This window comes from Symphalangus syndactylus, chromosome 23, assembly GCF_028878055.3.
Source record: "Symphalangus syndactylus isolate Jambi chromosome 23, NHGRI_mSymSyn1-v2.1_pri, whole genome shotgun sequence".
NCBI classification, from domain to species: Eukaryota; Metazoa; Chordata; class Mammalia; order Primates; family Hylobatidae; genus Symphalangus; species Symphalangus syndactylus.
Genome location: NC_072445.2, coordinates 63,295,267 through 63,317,556, shown reverse-complemented (window position 1 = coordinate 63,317,556; position 22,290 = coordinate 63,295,267). Strand labels below are relative to the sequence as shown.

At 37.5% G+C, this 22,290-nt stretch overlaps 1 protein-coding gene across 1 annotated transcript; it reads left to right on the top strand.

Moving 5' to 3' along the window:
* The first annotated feature begins 1,105 nt into the window (after positions 1-1,105).
* SNRNP48 (small nuclear ribonucleoprotein U11/U12 subunit 48) lies at positions 1,106-21,892 on the top strand. The gene is made up of 9 exons (XM_055263094.2): positions 1,106-1,328; positions 4,554-4,667; positions 4,936-4,996; positions 6,170-6,244; positions 12,480-12,668; positions 13,767-13,888; positions 16,540-16,628; positions 17,173-17,337; positions 19,965-21,892. Exons 1-9 carry the CDS (start codon positions 1,173-1,175, stop codon positions 20,011-20,013), a joined length of 1,020 nt encoding a protein of 339 aa, XP_055119069.1. The 5' UTR covers positions 1,106-1,172; the 3' UTR covers positions 20,014-21,892.
* The last annotated feature ends 398 nt before the right edge of the window (positions 21,893-22,290 follow it).

The following is a 22,290-nucleotide window of genomic DNA, read 5'->3' as shown; positions in this document are numbered from 1 at the left end:
TTAAAAACACCTTGATTTCCATAGTGAAGCAAACACTAAAATGGAGGTGTGGAAAGAATGCCAGTTAATAAACATAAAAGGCACGATACTATTACGGAATCATTTGTAACTCCTAATGTAACAACAGATTCAGTGAAGGACTGTTATCAAGTAGTTGGGGAACAGGGTATTCTCATGGACTCAAGGTACAATCCACAGATTGCTTACCAATTCCTAAGAGGAAAATGTACTATTAGAATGAAGAGATGTAGCCACCACCTTTACTAAGTGATCAAATTTAGCATTGCTAATATAATTGAGTTATGTGTCCCTGTGAGTTGGCAACATCTCTTAGGTAGTATTCTTGCAAAAGTGCGCAAACTGAATCTAATCATGAGGGAAACAAAATCTGACAAATCCAGAATGAGGGATATTCTACAAGACAACTGGCCTAGGCTCATCACAACATGTAATGATTTAATTTAAAAAGGAGGGTGAAGGAGGCTGGTCTGGATTAAAAGAGACAATAACTAATTATAGCTTATGGGTTGAAAAAATAAAACTGCTATAGAAATAATTTTGGGGACAATGGGGAAATTTGAATATGAACTGTATAATAAATGATTTTATGGACTTACTAATTTTGTTGGGTTTAAGGATGTATTGCGGAAAATGTTCTTATTCTTAGAACACAGGAAAATGTTCTTATTCTTAGAACATGCAAATGAGAACACAGGAAAATGTTCTTATTCTTAGAACATGCATGCTAACATATTTGGGGGTGAAGAATCTGCAACTTTCAAAGAATTCAGCAAAAATCATTGGGTGGGGCTGTGAATGTGGAGAGAAGAGACGGAGAGAAATCAAACCTGGCAAAATGTTAACAATGAGCTGAAGGACGGCTAAACGAAAGCTCACTGTACTATTTTTAAAACTTTTCTGTAGCTATAAGCCGTTTTTACTGAGGAAGTCGAGGAAAGGGAATGTCTTTCAGGAAAGGCCAGAGCAAATGCACGCAAGAGCAGAGAAAAGATTGGAAAACGCCTCTCAAAATAACAGTCCCGCCCTTCCCGGGACTCTTCCCTATAGGCTGTTCAAGTCACGTGGTGGCTATGACCCCGCCCACAGCTCCCAGAGGCCCGCGCGCGCCGTCTGCAGTTCGGCTGCTTCCTCTTGGCGGGTGGGCTGCAGCTATGGAGGGCGAGCCTCCACCTGTGGAGGAGCGGCGGCGGCTGCAGGAGGAGCTGAACGAGTTCGTGGAAAGCTGCTGCCGGACGCTGGAGGAGGTGACGGCGTCCCTGGGCTGGGACCTAGATAGTCTGGATCCCGGGGAAGAGGAGGCGGCGGAGGTGAGGGGCGCGGCCGCGGGGCCGTTTCGGGGACTATCGGCCCGCAGTCTTCTCTGGAAGAAGGGAGATCCGCTTTGGCAGCCGCGGAGGGAGGGGCGAGGAGTCCTTGTCCGTGTGCAGAGCGGCGATGGGCGCCCGGGACCCGAGGGGCGCCGCGGGCCCTGGAGTAACCCTGATGTCCCTGGGTCCCGGGCTGGGGCGCGCGAGGGACTCCCGAAGGCTCCACATCGACCTCCAGTGCGGCCCTCCTCCCGCGAAACTTCGAGTTTAAAGGAAACGGGGGGTCGGGCGCGGTGGCGCACGCCTGTAATCCTAGCACTTTGAGAGGCCAAGGCGGGAGGATCCCTTGAGCCCAGGAGTTCGAGACTAGCCTGGGCAACATGGTGAAACCTCTTCTCTACCAAAAGTACAAAAATTAGCCGGGTGTGGTGGTGCGAGCCTGTGGCCCCAGCTATTTGGGAGGTTGAGGTGGGAGGATCGCTTGAGCCCAGGAGGTCGAGGCTGCAGTGAGCCGAGATCGCTCCACTGCATTCCAGCCTGGGTGACAAAGCAAGACCCTGTCTCAAAAAACAAACAAACTGCAGGAAGATGTGTTGAGTGAGGAGGGAATGGCAGATTTGGTATTTATTTAGAAAGTAAGTGAATGTGTCTCAGAGCGCTGCAGAGGGATTGGCGGTTTGCATTGTCATCTGTCATATGGATTCCGCAGTTGCACCAGATTCGGTGTCAGGAGAGCTGGGAGTTTGCCAGTTCGCCTTTCTATGCCTTAAAATTGGACACTTCTGACTGGGACAGCACCAATTCTAGGATTATTAAAGGTTGTCACCAAGAGATGGTAACTGGCAACTCCCGTGGACATTAGAATTGCTTTTTTAAAAATGTAGGCAAGTGTATTTAGAGTGAACAATCGTGATTTTTGTTTTTTTGTGGGGTATTTTTGGTGGAATGAGAGGAAGGGAAGTGCTCCAATGTCGGGTAATTCATTATCTTTAAAATTACTTCTGGGTTTACCATGCTGTGATAATTTCTCCTGGGTTTAAGTTACATGACTGATTCCTCAGAGACATTTAAAATATATTTGATTTCTGTATATACCATTCATTATTTATTGTATTAAAAGCACAGAGGAAATTGAAAAATCTTTAATGTTCATTTAGAGGGGTATTTGAAGCTGGGAATTCCATTGAGTGGGGCTTACCAGACCCTTCCATACGTTGTTTACTCAGCATTGCAGTAACATTGGATTCCTTGTATTAACATTTAAATAGCACTTTGTTTGTGCCACTTACATTACTTCATTTAATACTCAAAATAACCCTATGAGGTGGGTATTTTTGGCCACATTTTATAGACGAGGAAAGGGACACAGAGGTGATAATTTGTTGAAGGATACACTGCTAGTAAATGGCAGTTAGGATTTCCACCGGTGTTTTAGTACTGAAATTTAGTGAACAACAGTTACAGTTCCTGGTCCTCACAGAGCTTATTGTCTGGTGGTGGTGAGGGGGAATACGGGTAACTCAACCATTATATTATCATGGGTCTATGATGGGTGGGGTTGGAATTGCTATAGTACAGTTTATTATAGGCTGTGGTGGACAAAGTGGTGGTCAACAAAGGCTTCCTGGACAAAGTGAATTCTAAGCTGATAAATAAGAGTTGAATTAGCTAGGGGGTTGGGGGGTGAGGGGAAGAAGTATCAACAGCATGTGTAGAAGTTCAGAGACGAGGGAGTGACCAGATCAGGAAGCCTCAAGTAGTTAAGGATAGCTAGAGCACAGGGTGTAGAGTTAGAGTAGAATGATGATAGTGGGTAGAGGTCAGATCTTAAAGGTCCTTGTCAGCCATATTAGAAAGTCTAGATTTTTTTTTTTTTTTAATGAAGGCAGTGGGGAGGTATGGAATTATTTTAAGACAGGGCATATTATAATCACATTTACCTTTTAATAAAATAATAGCATACATTTATTGAATGCTTGCTATGTACCAGGCCCTATTTGAATTCCTTTATGTGTATAAACTTTGGTATACTTTTTTAAATCTTCACAATCACTTTGTGAGAGAGGTCCTGCTGTTATTTTCATTTTATATAATAGAAAATGAGGCAAAGAGAGATTAAGTACCTCACCCAGTTCCATGCAGCCAGTAAGTGGCAGAGCTGGAATTCACACCAGCCACAGGATGGAAACTGAAGTGGAGGGCAGCAAGACTGGAAGCAGAGAGAGAGAGCAAGAGTGAGAGAGAGCGAGCGAGCATAGTCAGGAGATGGTGTTGTATTCCAGGAGAGAGTTGATGATACCCTGAGTTGGGGAAGTGGCAGTGGGGATGGAGGATGTTGAGGGATTTTCAGAAATATTTAGGAGTTAAATTGGCAGGACTAGGTGATTGATTGGATATGGGTGATGAGGGAGAAGAAGTAGTTTCTTGCTTGAGCAAGGGGGACCTTTCACTGAAATAGAAAAGTACAAGAGGAATAGGTTTGAGGGTTGGGAGACGATGAATATAATGAATTTATTTTTGTTTGTGTTGAACTTTTGGTGTCTTTAGCATACGGTACTGGAGAGAAACAAGGTTTAAAGATCTAAATTTTGGGAGTCCTCACTGTATAGTGAGAGTTGTAGCTTTGAGATCTTTCAGTAAGCATATATTAAATAGCAAAAGGTCAGTGGTTATATTAATACTTACATGAAAACCAACATCTAAAGGGGGACAAATAGAGCAAGGAAGACAGATATTTAGAATATTTAGAGGAGACAAAGTAGAAGCCAGAGCGGTAGAAAGAACATGAGGGGTGTGTCAGAATCACAGATGGACAATTGGAGTGTGACCTTCCAAGAGTTCAGATAAGACAAGACAGCGACATGTTCTTTGGCTTTAGTAGCAAGGTTATTAGTGACCTATTGACTGGTTTCAGTGGGGTGATGGTGGCAACGAGTGAGGAATCGTTATAGGTGAGGTGAGGTTGTTTAGACAGTGAGTGTAAATACATCTTTCAAAGAGTTAGGCTTTGAAGGAGTGGAGAGAGGATGGGGCATTTAGGGAGTTAGGGGTCGAAGGAGTTTTATTTTTCTTTAATGCACAACCACATGGAGGTTGAGAGAGGCCTGTAGAAGAGGATGCACTATACAGTACTGGTACATAATTAAATGGTAAACATTTAATGGTAAGAATTATTTATTTAAATATTATGTACCTATTTTCTTTGTTTCTGTTTGATTTTTATAGGATGAAGTTGTGATATGTCCATACGATTCCAATCATCACATGCCTAAATCGTCTTTAGCAAAGCACATGGCATCTTGTAGATTGAGGAAAATGGGCTATACCAAAGAAGAAGAGGTACCATATATTTACCATATTTTTTATATATATATATAATATATATATATGTCATGCATTTTACGCATTAATTCACAATTTTTGGAAGTTACAATGTGAGGTTCACTGACATAAAATAATAGCCCCTACCTGAAGGGTAGAATGGTACTTGCCTAATTGCACAAATTATTGTGAGAAATCAGTAAGTGATACTAATCTATTTTTTATGTCAAGTCTTAAAATAGTCAATTATCTGATACTTAAGAACACTAAGATTTTTTTTTTTCAGGATGAAATGTATAATCCTGAGTTTTTCTATGAAAATGTGAAGATACCTTCGATTACTTTGAGTAAGTATTAAGTTATTATAATTTAAAAATATCTTAGTGTAGATATTGATTTTTCATTTTTGCATTATCAAAAGAATGGATTGTATAAGCATGCTTATGACAAAGAAGGACGTTTAGTACCTTAAGAGAATGTAGAATTAATTAATGTACAAGGCAACTAATTCACATAATCTGAAGTTTAGAGACCAGGCTTGTATTAATAGGCAGTGAAAACCTTACAAAGCTTTGTATAGTAGAGCAGACACCTTCTTTCTCAGTTACAACAAAAATTTGAGCATGTGACACAGATTGAAGGATGAGACTGAAGATGGACATGTGTTCCAGGGATTCATAGCATATATAGAGGTTACAGTCTTGGGCTCTGGAAAAAGAATGTCCTGATTCAACTCCTGTTTTTATCATGAAAGATGTGACTTTCAGCGAGGTAATTAACCCGTTTGTTGCCTAAATTTCTTTATAAAATGGAGATGGTTATAATAGCACTTTGCAAAGATTAAGTGATATATATAGATAATATTCTTAGAATAGTGTCAGGCACTTAGCTGGAGTCAGGCACTTAGCTAGAGGGTCACAGAGTTGTGACCATTACAGCACAGGCTTCAAGAATGTTAGCTATTATTGGTCAGTAAAGTTTGTCACTGCCACTGTGGCGTGCCTAATTATAGGCATGAACTGCTTGAAGTCAGATTACTTACTGGGCTGTAGATAAATCTGAAAGGATTCTGTGTTCAGATTTCATAGACAGGGATGTGGATGTTTCTTAAGATTCTGGGCCGGGCGCGGTGGCTCACGCTTGTAATCCCAGCACTTTGGGAGGCCGAGGCGGGCGGATCACGAGGTCAGGAGATCGAGACCACGGTGAAACCCCGTCTCTACTAAAAATACAAAAAATTAGCCGGGCGTGGTGGCGGGCGCCTGTAGTCCCAGCTACTCGGAGAGGCTGAGGCAGGAGAAAGGCGTGAACCCGGGAGGCGGAGCTTGCAGTGAGCCGAGATTGCGCCACTGCACTCCAGCCTGGGTGACAGAGCGAGACTCTGTCTCAAAAAAAAAAAAAAAAAAAGATTCTGGAAGGTTTGTCCACGTGCCCAAAGGGCTTGGATCAGAAACCAGTTAATAATTTAATTGTGGTCACTGATGAGTCATATTGTATTTATGGATTTTTTTTTTTGACAGATAAGGACTCACAATTCCAGATAATTAAACAAGCTAGAACTGCAGTTGGGAAAGACAGTGATTGTTACAATCAAAGTAAGTGGCATTACAGTTTAAGTGAATTAAAGAATCAAATTATTATTATTTTTCTCATAAGCATGTTACTAATTTTCTTCAAGAAAAACCTATGAAAACTTACATGGGAAAGGTAAAGTTTTACATTTAACATTGGGCTAATTTGTTTCGTTTCAACTTCATTTGTTAGATATTTCCTGTTGAGATACACCAGAGTCTCACTAGGACACTATCTTAGCTAGGGGTTCATCCTTTGGAATTACCTGGCGATTTATAGGTGAGATTGTCTTGTGGCTAATTAAAAAAATTATTATTTAGTAAATACAGATGGTCCCAACTTAATGATGATTTATTTAATTTAGGATTTTTTCAATTTTGTGGTGTTGTGAAAACAATACACAATCACAAGGTTTTAGACTTTAAGTACTAGTGATTCTTTTATCAGACACTGGGCTGCATTTTCAACTTAACGGTATTTTCAGTTTATGATGGGTTTATCGGGATGTAACCCCATGTAAGTCAAGGAACATCTATAAATGCCACTGAGTGAGGCTCTTTTACCCTGAGATTTCCTCTCTTTAGAGTGTTGAAATGCAGTGTAAAGAAAAGTCTTAGGCCAAAAGAGGTTAGTCTCCACAGCTACCCTCAGATTGCTACCCAGTAAGTGAGTTGGTTTGAGATGATGAATGCTTGGGATCCCCTTCTCAGAAAAAATGTACAAACACAAAAGTTTTACATATAATTTCAGAGGATTCATATTAATAGATCCTTTCATGCCCAGCTTTAGAGCTGGGTTAAAGAGTTTCTCCCTGGGAACCTCAGCAGAGAGTAGGTTAAAAGTTTTAAGCGTAAGCTTTTAGGAAATTGAAAGAAAACTTAATCCATCAAAAGCATAGACATAGGCCAGACACGGTGGCTCACGCCTGTCATCCCAGCACTTTGGGAGGCCAAGGCGGATGGATCATCTGAGGTCAGGAGTTCAAGACCACCCTGGCCAACATGGCAAAACCCTGTCTTTACTAAAAAATACAAAAATTGGCCGGGCATGGTGGCAAGCACCTGTAATCCCAGCTACTCAGGAGACCGAGGCAGGAAGAATTGCTTGAACCCAGGAGGCGGAGGTTTCAGTGAGCCAAGATTGCGCCATTGCACTCCAGCCTGGGCAACAGAGCGAGACTCCATCTCAAAAAAAAAAAAAAAAAAAAAAACACACACACATACACACATAGACAAACGAGTTAATAAAAGTTTAAATTTCTGATGAATGTAGATATGACATCTAGCCAAAACCTGAACAGCTTCTCTTATAAGGATTTCTGCATTGTCTTCTTTGAACCTTCTGTAGGTAGCTTTCTCTGGACAGCTTACCTTTTTTTCCTCATTCTTTATTCTAGCTGAATTATATTTACCAGGCTGTAGTCATGGCTGTTTTTCTCCCTCATTGAAATTGAGGATCTTTACCAAATACTGTTCTAAGCCAGTATCTGGACTTGATTTCTCAGAGTTGCACTGTGGCTTCAGAAGGAAGACCATCTTATCCTTAGCTGTCTATGTTACATGGGTTTTCTACAACAGCCAGAAGCACATTTCTTGTATTTTTTGTTTTGAAGTTCCCACTTTTGTCCCTGTCAGTGAAATTCCAGGTTTTTTTCTTTGAGGGAGAGAGTTGACTCTCATTTTATTTATTCGGAGAGATTACTGAGCTATGACTAGTCAAGCCTTTTTTGACTTCTGCTATTGGTTCTACTCATATCCCCTGGTAGTGTACCCATAAAAAAGTTGAGGTTTTTGGTTTTTGAAGGGGTTAATAATACTTAAAGGACTTTATTTGAGTCTTAAGTGGTTAGATTTACTGAATTTATTTTAGAGCTGAAAGAGAACTTGGAGATCATCTAATCCAGTGTCTGCATTTTACAGATAAGAAAAACTCTATCTGATAGAGACATGATAAAGTTCTAGTGTGTTTGTTCTAAAGGTCCTCCGTATTTTTTTTTTAAAGGTTATTTTTTTAAAAGCTCTTTTATGAATTGCATTTCTCTTTCACAACAAACTTGTGATAAGTTGAAAGATATTTTCCCCTCCATAATAGGTGAAGAAACAGGCACAGAAAAGTGATGTAACTTGCCTCTGCTAGATAATAGCAAAGTGGATCCGGAACTAAGTTCTGAATTTTGACACAAACTCTGAACTGAGTTGTTTGATTTTCTGTTAGAAACCCTACATTTAGTAAAATTTGTGGACTAGGATTCTAGATATTGCTCAAATTTATTTATGATGTCTTTCATGATTAAGTGGAAGAATATCACAAACTTCGTATCTCTACATACTAATTGTGACTATCAGTGCTGTTCATTGTTTATTCTGCTTTTTGTAAACCTGTTTTAAAGAAATAAAAGTAGCTGCTTGGCCATGTATTAAGAATGATAACTGAGTTTTTGTTTCCTTATCTATAATACAAAACTCTCATAGAGTTGTTGAGAGGGACAGAGATAATGGATGCTAAACAAGCCCTAGCTCCAAAAATTGGTAGCTTCTATGGTCTAAGTGAAAATTAATGTACAGAAAGTAATATTAAGATAATGAAATGGATGAGTTTCATATATATGAATAATTTAGAAAATGTTCTGCTTTTTAATTTTTATAATGGTAATAAGGGAGATTTGGACATTGAGCTTAGTTCTTTTCAAAAGCAAAGAATTACTTTGAATGAATAGTTCTTTTGATAGGTAAGAGGAACTTTGATTTTGAATTCTTACACTATCTTAAATTAAGATTTAATTGTTAACCATAACTTTTTTTTTTTGAGGTGGAGTCTCACTCTCTCGCCCAGGCTGGAGTTTAGTGGCACAGTCTCGGCTCACTGCAAGCTCTGCCACCTGGGTTCACACCATTCTTCTGCCTCAGCCTCCCGAGTAGCTGGGACTACAGGCACCTGCCACCACACCTGGCTAATTTTTTTGTATTTTTTTAGTAGAGACAGGGTTTCACCGTGTTAGCCAGAATGGTCTTGATCTCTGACCTTGTGATCTGCCCACCATGGCCTCCCAAAGTACTGGGATTATAGGCGGGAGCCACCGCGCCTGGCGAACAGTAACTTTATATGATCTTTAACCTTCTTTAAAAATTTTTTTTTGGCCGGGTGCAGTGGCTCCCGCCTGTAATCCCAGCACTTTGGGAGGCCAAGGTGGGCAGATCACCTGAGGTCAGGAGTTCAAGACCAGCCTGGCCAACATGGTGAAACCCTGTCTCTACTAAAAATGCCAAAATTAGCCAGGCGCTATGGTGCGTGCCTGTAATCCCAGCTACTCGGGAGGCTGAGGAAGGAGAATCTCCTGAACCTGGGAGGTGGAGGTTGCAGTGAGCCAAGATGGCGCCACTGCACTCCAGTCTGGGCGACAGAGTGAGACTCTGTCTCAAAAAAAAAAAAAAAAATTTTTTTTTATATCCTCTGTAGAGTTACACAATTTCTCAACAGATTATTTTTGTGGCTCACTTATGTCTTCGACATTTTAAGATCTTTTCCCTCAGGACAGGACTTTCTTTAAATATCTTACTGATGTATTTACTTTGAAGGGAGAATGACTAACATGAAAAATTTTACATTTCTCCATCTAATTCATATTTTGTTTGTTATACACTACAATGTAAGTTTTTTGACAAGGTTTTATATGTATGTTTTCATTTCATCTGTCATGTCAGGCCTAAACTCAGTGTACAGAATTCTCAATCTTAAACTTTATGAAAGCTCGTACAGCTATTCGATCTACATACTTATTTTCAGATATAGTTACTTCGGTTAATTTTTTAACCAAGATATTTCAGTCATAAACAATCATTTTATGTTTAGTGGTTTATCTTCTTTCAATATTAAATATTCAGGTTGTATACTTCAGTATCGTAAAGTGTGTTTGAGTTATGGCCATGATATGAAGATCAGTGTACTATCAAAGAAACTTAAAAAGACAGGATAGGATGGCTTTAGATCCAGTTTGTTCCTATCACTTGTGAGACTTTGGGCAAGTCGTGTTACTTCTATGACAATTTCTTTATCTGTAATGTTAAGGAATTGACTCTGAATGAATTCCCCCTAAAATTCTGAATTTGTATCTTTGTGACAACACCTACTAGTACTATTTAATGTTGTATGTTAGATGTTTAAGATCCCCTTTGATGACAAAAGTAACAAGAATGAGAATTGGCATTATTAAAACAATAGATTAGAGTTTCAATTTGGGGTGATGAAAAAGTTCTAGAGATGGATAGAGGTTGCACAACAATGTGAATGCACTTCATGTCTCTGTCTCTGAACAGTACACTGAAAAATTGGTTAGAATGTTAAATTTTATGTTATATATATTTTGCCACAAAAAACCTGCAAAAACAGGCAGCCAAAGGGTCTTAGAGTTATTATAATTATAGCACATTCATATGTACCTTTAAATCATTTAGAAACATGCATTTTGAAAATTTACATTTTATGTAAATATAAGTTTATTTAAGTATGTTTATCCTTTTTGTTGTCAGAAATATCTATGTTCCGAATGACTTGAATGCAGTTTGTTGCTTAACCTTTCCTGTACTTTTTCTTTTTCAGTAATTGGGGTGAGTATAAAGAGGAATTAGGAACCTGAATGTACTCCTTATTTAAAGATATGCAGTATCCTTTTTGCAAATGATATCCTTTTAAAAGTATCACTCAAATTTCTAAACTTTATCTTAATACCTGTCACATATTATAGTCTTGAATTGGAATTTTGGTTGAATTACAAGGAATTTAAGTATCAGTCTTCATCATAAAGAAATTTAAGATGAAATTGAAGAAAATGCTAAAATAACTTAAGAAGGAAATTATATTTCTTTGTTTAAAAATAACCGGCAAAGGTTTATATGGAGCTTGTTTGTAATACATCATTATTTTCTAATCTTTGTGTTTTTCTCCCAAATTTTTATAGCCTGTATTCAAAGGAATTAGGCTTATCAAAGCTGTTTTCATAATTTTGTATTATGAAATGCCTACTATAATTAGAATAAAATTGACTTGAAAGGGAACCCTTTTTTTCCCATTAATTGAAAACCCTTTGACTAGTAAAAATGGCCATATATTGTTATCTGTAGCCATGTTAAACCATGGCCTCAGATTCACTGCAGCTCTCCTCTTAATATGTAGACAAGTAGTACCTCTTTTTTGTTGTAATGCTTAGTTCATAGTATGCTCTTATTTGAATTCTTTTTGCCTCTACCTAGGAACTTAATGAGGTTAGACTTTATCAAATGCAAGTATCTGGAAAGAGCTACTGATTTTATGTTGTTCTATGAACCAGTTACTACTTTAGAATAAGTTAGCAAACAATAAAAGGATTCCTTTAGTAGCTCGTGTTCATTGTTTGCATTAGTGAATAATGAAGTCTAGAAAGAATTGTTTTAAATTGCTTTTTTTACAGTTCCAATCATTTTTTTATTTGAGAAAATTTGAATCTCAAAACAAAAATTTTCTTCAATGTTTAATACATCATATCAAGGTATTGTATTTACTTTTTTTCACTAATGAGCAGATTTTAGAAAATTCTGTAACTACCGGGGGGCACTGCTATTAATTTTTTTCAATTAATTTGGTTAAGCCACTATGCTTCCTCCTCAGAGAATTAAAATGAGTTTAATTTAATCTGTCCTTTCCTGGCGTGAGGAGGTGTAGGATTTCTGCTACTTAATTATTTTGTGGCCCCTAGCTCTAAGTCCTTGCACAAGTGGGGTATATTTTGAATATTGACCATCTAGCTTGATGTCTCATACAAAAATATATTTTTTACACAGTTTTTAATATTTCCATAGTTTATTTTCAAAGGGACTGTAATGCATATTACTTATTAAAAGCATTTTTTCTCCCAACTTTGATGGGGGAAAGCATATCAACAGATACCTACTTTTGTAGATGGCTATAAAAATTGTTACCTAAAAGGCTTTCTTAGAGCAAACTGTCTCTTATGATTTTTCCTGCCTGCCTCCATGGGATCTGTCGTTATATTGTTGGAGAGAATAGCAAACATCCATAATACATTTTTTTTGTGGATATAACATTCAGGATAGAATTGTTGTTTGTCATTTATTGCTTAGATTGATATTTTGTATACTTAGGGATTATGAAAAAAGTTTGTGTTAATACTGCATTATTAAAGCACATGTTTAAAGATAATTATTAGATTTTAAGTTCACAATGCTTCATGTATTGTTTATTCTTGTGATTTTATTTTTACTTTAGGGATTTATTCTTCATTGCCTGTTGAAGTTCCTCTGAATCACAAACGGTTTGTTTGTGATCTAACTCAAGCTGATCGTCTTGCCCTCTATGATTTCGTAGTTGAGGAGACAAAGAAAAAGCGCTCTGATTCTCAAATTATTGAAAATGACAGCGATCTCTTTGTAGACTTGGCTGCCAAAATCAATCAAGGTTTGAGATGCACATCATAGCTTTACATTTCTTCATTATCATTTTATTCTATGAGTGTTATTAAGATGATTTAATTGTCGGGCCACTTTGAGTTAGAGTAAAATGGTTTTGTATTATTTAATATTGACATGAAGTTGGCCCTCTGTGTCTGTGGGTTCCATATCCATCAATTTGACCAACGGTGGATTGAAAATATTTGGAAAAAATAAAAGTGGGTGGTTGCCTCTGTACTATACGTGTAGAGACTTTTTATTCTTGTCATAATTCCGTAAACAGTATATTAACAACTATTCATACAGCATTTACATCGTATCAGGTTTTTGGTGTTTTTTTGTTTTTGTTTTTTTGAGATGGAATCTTACTCTGTCACCCAGGCTGGAATGCAGTAGCGCGATCTCAGTTCGTTGCAATCTCCGCCTCCCAAGCTCAAGCAATTCTCGTGCCTCAGCCTCCTGAGTAGCTGGGATTACAGACGTGTGCCACCACGCCTGGCTACTTTTTGTATTTTTAGTAGAGATGGGGTTTTGCTACGTTGGCCAGGCTGGTCTCAAACTCCTGGCCTCAAGTGATCCTCCTGTCTTGGCCTCCCAAAGTGCTGGGATTATAGTGTGAGCCACTGTACCCAGCCTGTATTAGGTACTGAAAGTAATTTAGAGATGACTTCAAGTGTACAGGAGGGTGTGTGTAGGTTATATGCAAATACAACACCATTTTATATCAGAGACTTGAGCATCCATGGATTTTGATATCCTTGGGGGTTCCTGAACAAATTCTTCATGGATACTGAGGGATATTTACTCAGTACCTGAGGTTTTACTCTGACTTTTACATTAAAGGTACCTTCTTTCTGTAAGAATATTACAACTGTGCTGTTACTTTAATCTATGTACCTAAGCACTCTTGTGTTCAACTAATGGCTGGAGAAAAGGAATGATATAAAACTTAGCCTGTATATATAAATAATATACAATTTTTAGAATGTTTTTATGTGCTACTTTGAAACAAGTTAAAATATAGGATTGTGATGTATTTATTTGATAATTCATAGAATTTAAAAGCTTTGAAGAATATAATAATTTTATTTTATTCTTTCATTAGACAACAGTCGAAAAAGTCCAAAATCCTACCTTGAAATCCTGGCAGAAGTAAGAGATTATAAAAGAAGACGCCAGTCCTATAGAGCCAAGAATGTTCACATAACCAAGAAATCATATACTGAGGTAAGTTTTACATAATCTTTGTTGATAACAAGAATTTCCCTTAGGTAATTTTCTAAATCTCTTCTATGAATTTCCACAATTCTTTGGAAATTTTCTGAAAGTGTCTTCAGGGTGGCCACACCTGATTTGTATCTGTTCCATCACTTCTAGATCCACCCTTTAGCAGGCAAAGGCTTTCATAGTACAAGAACCTTATATAAAACAATTGTACAACCTTAAAAGATATCTCCTTGTGAGAAAGTAGTAGGGTATCATGGTAAGAACATGAGTTTGGGCTTTAGGTAGACCATACCTTGACTTTTGATTCTGCTGTTTCTCATTGGCCCTTTGACTTGAGCAAGTTATTTGAGCTTTTTAGATTGAATGTTTTCTTTTCATAATAATAATGATAATATAATCTTTGCAGGGTGTTATGAGAATTGACTGACAGAATGCATGCAAACACAAATTTATAGCTAAGCTATTATCTTTTTTGGCAGAAAGCATGTTTTTATGTACTCTAGTAAATATTTGGACTTAAGAAATGTATTGATATACGTTATTTATATATTGGTCTCTTGGTGTATATCTAGACTTATTTTCAGATGCCATTTAATGGCTCGTTAGAGTTGATGAATTTTTTTGGTATATGAATTACCTTACCCAGACTTTACAAATAATTTCCTCATTGATTCCCTAATTGTTCCCATATTATTTCTTACTTCTCTCTGATTTAAAAGACCTTCCATAATCTGGCCTCCTTTTCCCAAGCATTTATTTTGCTTTAGTCAAGCATGTCTCTTAAACTATATCTGATTGCATATAATTATTCTTACCTCCATGCCCTATTACCTGTTACTTTCTTACCTGAAATGCTCTGTTTTTGCCATTTTAAATCTTGTTGAGTTTAAGGGCCACCATTTCTATGAGGTGCTAGTTGACTAATCTATCACTAGTTTATTGTACTAATACTCTGTACCACACAGCTTAGCTCTAAATTTTATGCTGTTCTTTTTACAATTAAAGTCTGTGTTTTAGACTTACCTTCTCAAGTAGAGACCTGGGTCCCTGTCATACTACCTTGGTGATTCTCATAGTCCCTAAGATACTTGACTCATCAGTTATTTCTTCTCTTGTCTCATAACCCTTGTAATCAAGCTTAAATGTTGCTGCTAGCATTCTTTACGGTTTTATAGTTGATATTTTATTGTGGAAATATTCAAACATATACTAAAGTGGATAGCATCGTCTAAGGAACCCTTATGTACCCATCACCCAGCTTCAAAAATTGAAATAAAAGATTGGCAAGGGCTTCATGGAGAAGCATTTGAGGGAAAGGGAGAAGCAAGGAGGAGTAAAGGAATGTCTGCTTATTGACTCTTTTCTATGTGGTGGAGCCTGAGCTAAGTGGGTTCTGTGCAAATAGCAGGCTTCAAGGTGCTTATGTAGAGCTGCTGACAGGGAGGCTTGTAGGCCTGCCAGGGAAGCGCGAGAGCTGGAACTTGAGATAGGTGTGTGTGACTCATGTCACTCTGCTAGGTTGGACCTTGGCATGTCTTAGGTTTTCCATGGGAGAATATAGTGGAGGAGGAGAAGTGGTGGATAAGGATTTTCCGGGTGAAAGAACTAGCATTCTGAACAGCAGATAAAAGTATAGGAGTTTTTCAGAGACTCATTAGTAACCCAGGGTGGCTAGAGCTTAGGGCTTCTTCATTGAGAGATGAGGCTAGGTTCTATATGATGTAGTAAAATCCTGGAGGGCTTTGAAGTCTTCATTAAGGAGTTTGGATGTTGTTCCATTTTACTTTGAGAGCCATTGAAAGTTTCTTTAAGGTGGGGAGAAATGCAGTCAGGCCTGAATGATAGTGTTTCTGAGATTGCCCCGTGTCCCCTATACGTTTTTTCTGAAAACATTTTCTATTTAATCATGAGGGAAGTGTAAGCTCCTATTTTAGTTTTGTCTTTGCCTCTGCAGTGACTAACCCTGTGCTTGGTGGCATGGGTAAATAGGAAAGGAAAAACTTTCAAATGGTTCTTACCTATTTGAAAGTTTCTTTATAGTCATTCAGAAAGTGTCTGTGAAGTGACTGTATGTTTCATATTTTGTCTTATTAAGTCATATGATTAAGTCAAGATGACTTAATTATAAGGTTTTAAAAAAATCATTTGTAAATAATCTCTAATAGAGAGATAAATTGCAAAACTAAAAATAGTACCAAGAACTCCCATACTGCCTTTACCCAGATCACCCATTGTTAGCATTTTGCCACATAGCTTCTCATTGGCACTCTCTCTCTCTCTGCACATTTTTCACTCTCTCGATCTTGATCTGTACATATTTTTTCCCCCTGAATTCTTTAAGGGTTAAATTACATACCTCATAACCCTTTTTCCCTAGTATGTATTTCCTAAGAACAGAGATATTTTCTCACATAAAGGTAGTACAGTTACAGCAACTTCAAATTTAATATTGCTATAAAACTTTTCTCTACTATTCATATTCCAGTTTGACCATTGCCTTTTCTGTGTTCTCTAAACTGCACAAGTCCCACAGTCCATTATGTCATAGCGCTTAGTGAATATTTGATTGTTAGCACTGATTTTTCTAGCGTTATAGTCTTAATTTTTTGAGCAGTTTTCTTACCTGAGGCTCGGTGCTTACCTCTCCCAAGGTGATTCGAGATGTGATAAATGTGCACATGGAAGAACTCAGCAATCATTGGCAAGAAGAGCAAGAGAAGGCAGAGGATGATGCCGAAAAGTACGTCATTATCTTTATTGGTGAAAATACTCTCTCTTTGATAACAGATAACAATTAACTTATAATTGTTAAATTTTAGCATTTCCAAAACCCTTGATAGCACACAGTAAACTCATGAAAATGCTTATTGTTTTTTGTTGTCAGTGCCCAGGGTTATTATACCAGAGTTGTTCTGACATTACCCTTTGACAGTTTTCAGGGGATAGCCATATTAGTGAAATATTTAAATAGCAAAACATACTAACATTTATGCCTAGTATTCTATTATGGGAACACCAAGCATGTGGGAGTTATTTATGTCCTACTGCTCAAGGTCATCGCCAAGGTCTCATTGCAAAAATTAAAAAAATTGCAACCTCAGGCATAAATGAGTTAAGAGCTGTGTTTATTTGTCCTCTTATATGGGTTATAAGATTGTGCATATTTACACCGTATCTACCATTGGTTTGATATAGAATATTACACTTTAGATTGGTGTGTCTGTGTATGTATACTGGAGACCAGTGGTAAAACAAACTGATTAACATTCTTTTCTATGTTTTAGGAATGAAGAAAGGCGATCAGCTTCAGTAGATTCACGGCAGTCTGGTGGAAGCTATTTGGATGCTGAGTGTTCACGACATAGAAGGGATAGGAGTAGAAGCCCACATAAAAGAAAAAGAAATAAAGATAAGGATAAAAACTGTGAGTCAAGAAGAAGGAAAGAGAGGTGGGTCTAACCCTGCATCATCCAACGTTGAATTCTGTAGTTTTTAAAAATAGAACAGGTTCTTCTGTTGTAGACCATGCTGAGAAAATAGATTTTAAGAATAAGCTAAAGTAAGGAGAGTAAGCAATTGACGATGATTCTTAACATTCATTATAGTTCAGTTCAAATAACCACCACTATAGTGACATAGATCTCTACGTATGTGATTGGGTATTTTTTTCCCTTTTTTATCTCTTACTTGCTTGCTTCCTAAACAGGACATATGAAAGTATTGTCTAGGCAGGACATTAACTGTTAAACACGTGTTTTCCTAGATCCCTTTCTTCTGCTCATTCCTTCCTTCCTCTTTCTCTTATTCTTTCTTTCTTTTTCCTGCTAATTCCTCAAATAAGGGTATATAGGGTCAGAGAGAACATCTTAATTTTGACAGTCAATTTTGCCCTTGTTAGTAAAATTTTGATAGCTTGAGAGATATGAATTAATACCGAATTAGTAAATCTGAATCATCTGAGGTCTATTTCTGTAGTCCAGCTGCTTACAAGGCATGTACCTGGATCTCAAGTTCATCAGGTCTAGAACTAAACTTACATTTTTCTCAACCTGCTCCTCTTTCCCCAGCATTACTGTCCTGGTTAAGGAGATGACTCATCTATTAACGTAAGCCAGAAATCAAGGGGTCATTTTAGATACTTCCTTCCACTCCTTATCATCTGGTCAGTTCCTAATGAAATGATGGTCATTTTCCTAATTTTTCTACTTGTCTCTAAACTTACTGCATATGATTCCATTCCCTTGTATACTGCTAGAGTGAATAGTCACCTTATAGAACTCTTCAGTGGCGGTCTGGCATGGTGGCTCATGTCTATAATCCCTACACTGTGGGAAGCTGAGGCAGGTGGATCACTTGAGTTCAGGAGTTCAAGGCCAGCCAGGGCAACCTGGCAAAACCTTGTCTCTACAAAGAATACAAAGATTAGCCGGGTGTGGCGGTGCATACCTGTGGTCCTAGCCACTTGGGCTGAAGCAGGAAGATTGCTTGAGCCTGAGAGGTTGAGGCTGCAGTGAGCCGTGTTCTCACCCCGGCACTCCAGCCTGGGCAACAAAGTGAGACCCTGTCTCAAAAAAAGTGAGAACTCTTCAGTGGCAAAATTCACATTCTTTTGAATGGCTCTCAAGACTTCTTGGATCCTGGCTCCTACCTACTTCTTGTATTTTGCTGCTACGCCATGAAATGCATAACTTGTGCTCTAGCCAGCCTGAGTAACTTAGAGTTCCTCATCCACACTGTGCCACATCTATGCCTTTCCACTTTTATGTTCTGCTGCCTACCTCTTTTTAAAAGCCTACTTGGTAAACTCCTCCTCATCCTTTAAGACCCATCTCAGCCATTTCCTGAAGCCTTTTTCTCACTTGTTCAAGCAGAGCTGATCATCTTTTCCATTTTGTTGCCACCCTACCTAGCTCATAGTTGTTCTTGAGCTTAATAGTTATTATTATCGCTGCTAGACCGTGAGCTCCGTGAAGGCAAGGTCTGTATCTTATTTAGTTTTATACACAAAGTACTTTCAAATATTAGGCTCTCAAATAATATCCTGTCTCTCCAGGGCCACTAGTAATCGGGAATTAAAGCTTATTGTATTGGTTTGGTAATTTTGTTCATCTTACTGTCATTTAGTTAATTAGGTTTAAAGCCGCCTATGACTTAGTCCTTTTCTTGTACAAATGAAATATTTGCTTAGTAATCCTTTTTGATTCATATGCTGTTTTATAATAACTATAGTGCTTCTTCTACTTAAGTAATTTTTGACATGTCTAATCAATCCCTGTTGACTTAAATACATTGGAAGTCCTCAAAATCTAAACATTAAATAGTTTTTATTTAAAGAAGATAAACTGGATATAAGCAAGAAATACTTCTCAACAGGCTAATCTTTGATATCCAACCCTGGGGTGGACTGAATTATAGGGACTTGGTTTATCTGATGTAAACCAGAACAAGTAAAACATTCATTTAGAATGAAACAGTGTTTTTTTTTTAAGAGTATGTATGAAAAATGCATTATTAAAACTAAGAGACAGGCCGGGCGTGGTGGCTCATGCCTGTAATCCCAGCACTTTGGGAGGCCGAGGCAGGTGGATCACCTGAGGTCAGGAGTTCGAGACCAGCCTGGTCAACGTGGTGAAACCCCGTCTCTACTAAAAATACAAAAAATAGCCGGGTGTGGTAGTTCACACCTGAAATCCCAGCTACTTGGGAGGCTGAGGCAGAAATCGCTTGAATCCGGGAGGTGGAGGTTGCAGTGAGCCGAGATTGTGCCATCGCACTCCAGCCTGGGCAACAAGAGTGAAACTCCATCTCAAAAAAACAAACAAACAAATAAGAAAACTAAGAGACAAAACTGAAATAGGAATAATCAAAATGATCTTTTTTAAATTACGCTTTGAAGTTCTGCTTTAAAATTAACTTTGAGTATATGTAAATGATAGATAACCAGAAAACTCATTTCAAATAGAATGTTAAAAGTAGTATATTACTGTTGAAAGTGGTGTATTACTGTTGAATTATTTTAAAGCTCTGATATTAAAATGTCCATCATAACCATTTTTTTATACCTCTTTTATTTCAGGGATGGGGAAAGACACCATAGTCATAAAAGAAGAAAGCAAAAAATATAAATGAAGCACTCGTACCTATATTAATTATGCTTATGCCCTGATAACCAATATACAGATATATTAATTGGAATTCCTTTGCATAGGAGAATGTTTTTATGATCTGTTTAGTGCTTATTATTTTCCAATAAATATGCTTCAAACCATAAGTACACTATTAGGCCCTACAACTTTGTTTTCCTTATATTTTATTAGATGATTTGCTTCCTATAACTGATCTTGTTTTGTTCTTTTTGCTAATATATGTATCTCAAAATTCTTTAATTAAGTCAGTATTTATCATATGTAAATTAAACATGAATACATTCTCATCTTATAACTACATCTTATAAATAAGGCTAATAACCCTTAGAACACCACCTGCGGTTCTGTCCTCACCCCAGTGGCGACTACTGTTTACCACTACACTGGTGAATTGTAGTAGGGAAAAACAATCTAAATATTGAAGAGAAATGGCCTAATTAAAATATGATGTAGTCACAGGATAGATTATTGTATTGGAGTTAAAAGAATCTAGATCCATATTAACCTGGATTGGTCTCAAAAACATAATGCTCAGTGAAAATAGCAAGTTGTAGAAAGTGATATACAAATTATATATATGTACAAAACAATACTATGCATTCTCTATGGCTATATAATGTACGTAAATCTATTTTTAAAGGTTCAGAAGAATCCACACCAAAGTTCTAACATTAAGTAGGGGGTATAGATGAGAGATTAGGGGTGCAAATCAGGATTGGGAGGGTGGTCAGGTAACTTTAGCTTTATCCATTAACACATTAATTTTTTAAAAAAATAAGGTATTCATGTTTAATTTAATTTAAAATATACTGTCATGTTGTGTTTTGTAAATCAAGTGAATTGAGGTACTATTTACTTACATTTATTGCACCCTTTTTAAGTGTGTATTTTATTGGGTTTTGACAGATTCATACCTGTGTGCAGCCACCGTCACGATCAAGATACAAATATTTTCATTGCCCCCAAAATTCTCATACCCCCTTTCCCAATCAGTTCCTCTACCCCAGCCCTAGACAGCCACAGATTTGCTTTTGGTTACCATTGATTAGATCTATCCATTGTAGAATTCATGTAAATAGAATACTGCAGTATGTACTCTGCCTTCTTCCTCTCTGCAGATTTTTGAGATTGATCCCTGTGTGTCAGTTGTCCATTTTTTTTTGTTGCTGAGTAGTATGTTCTATCGTATGTCAGATCATTCAGGTGAGACGTTGGCATGAAATATTAAGCATCTGACATCCAAATAGCAATATTTTGAATACTGGAAACTCAGGTTAAAGATTTTGTTTCCAAGTAGAAATGAAATCTTATTATTTTAACAAGTAGCTGACAATGACAGAAAGATTGGATTTGGATCAGATTGGCTGTTAGGCTTCAGGTATGGGAAACAGCTCTCAGATTTATAAATTGGAAATCACCAGGTTACTTGCCAATATATAGTCATATTGCTGCCATTGTACTTAATTTCTAAATATATAAAATCCACATTTAAAAATTGTAAAAGCAAGGACTTGGGAGTGACTGATGAATCATGAAATTGCTGCTTTTATAGATCAAAACTACTGGAATCATCAGGAATTTCATATTGTTTCATATTGTGTGACAATTTATAATTTTGTTTTAAATTATGATTTCATTGATTTTACTAACTGGAAGGAAGAAGAGTAAAATTGGCATATGTAGGTTTTTTGTAGAAGAAAGATACACGTGAAAATTAGGGTGGATTGGAGAAATTGGGGGAAAATAGAACAGTACAGAGAAAGGAAGAGATTGAAAATGTTACCAGAGTTCTTTAAAGCTCACATTTTATAGTATCACTGCTGCAAACTACTTAATAAAATGTGGCATCGGGTGAAAAGAGGCATTTGTTTGATCCTTGAACGAATTAATCTTACATACTTCCCTGTTTGTGTTTTGAACCTTTCACTGGATATGAGCTACTTGAGAGCAGGATTTATACCTTCATCAGTGTGACCCCTGTGCCTGCAACCTCATAGTTGTTAGTCTGTAATTTTAAATTTTGACAAAAGCATTTTCACAGCCCTGTCACATAAGATCTAGTTTTTATTTCTAGAGTGCTGCTATGAATAATTACTATAGCTGCTGTCCATCTTGCCCATCCATTAAGATACCTTCTCACAAACATTTCTAATCTACTGGCTGGAGTGCAGTGGTGCAGTCACTACAGCCTCAAACTCCTAGGCTCAGGCGATCCTCTTGCCCTGGCCTCCCATGTAGCTGCAACTATAGGTGTGT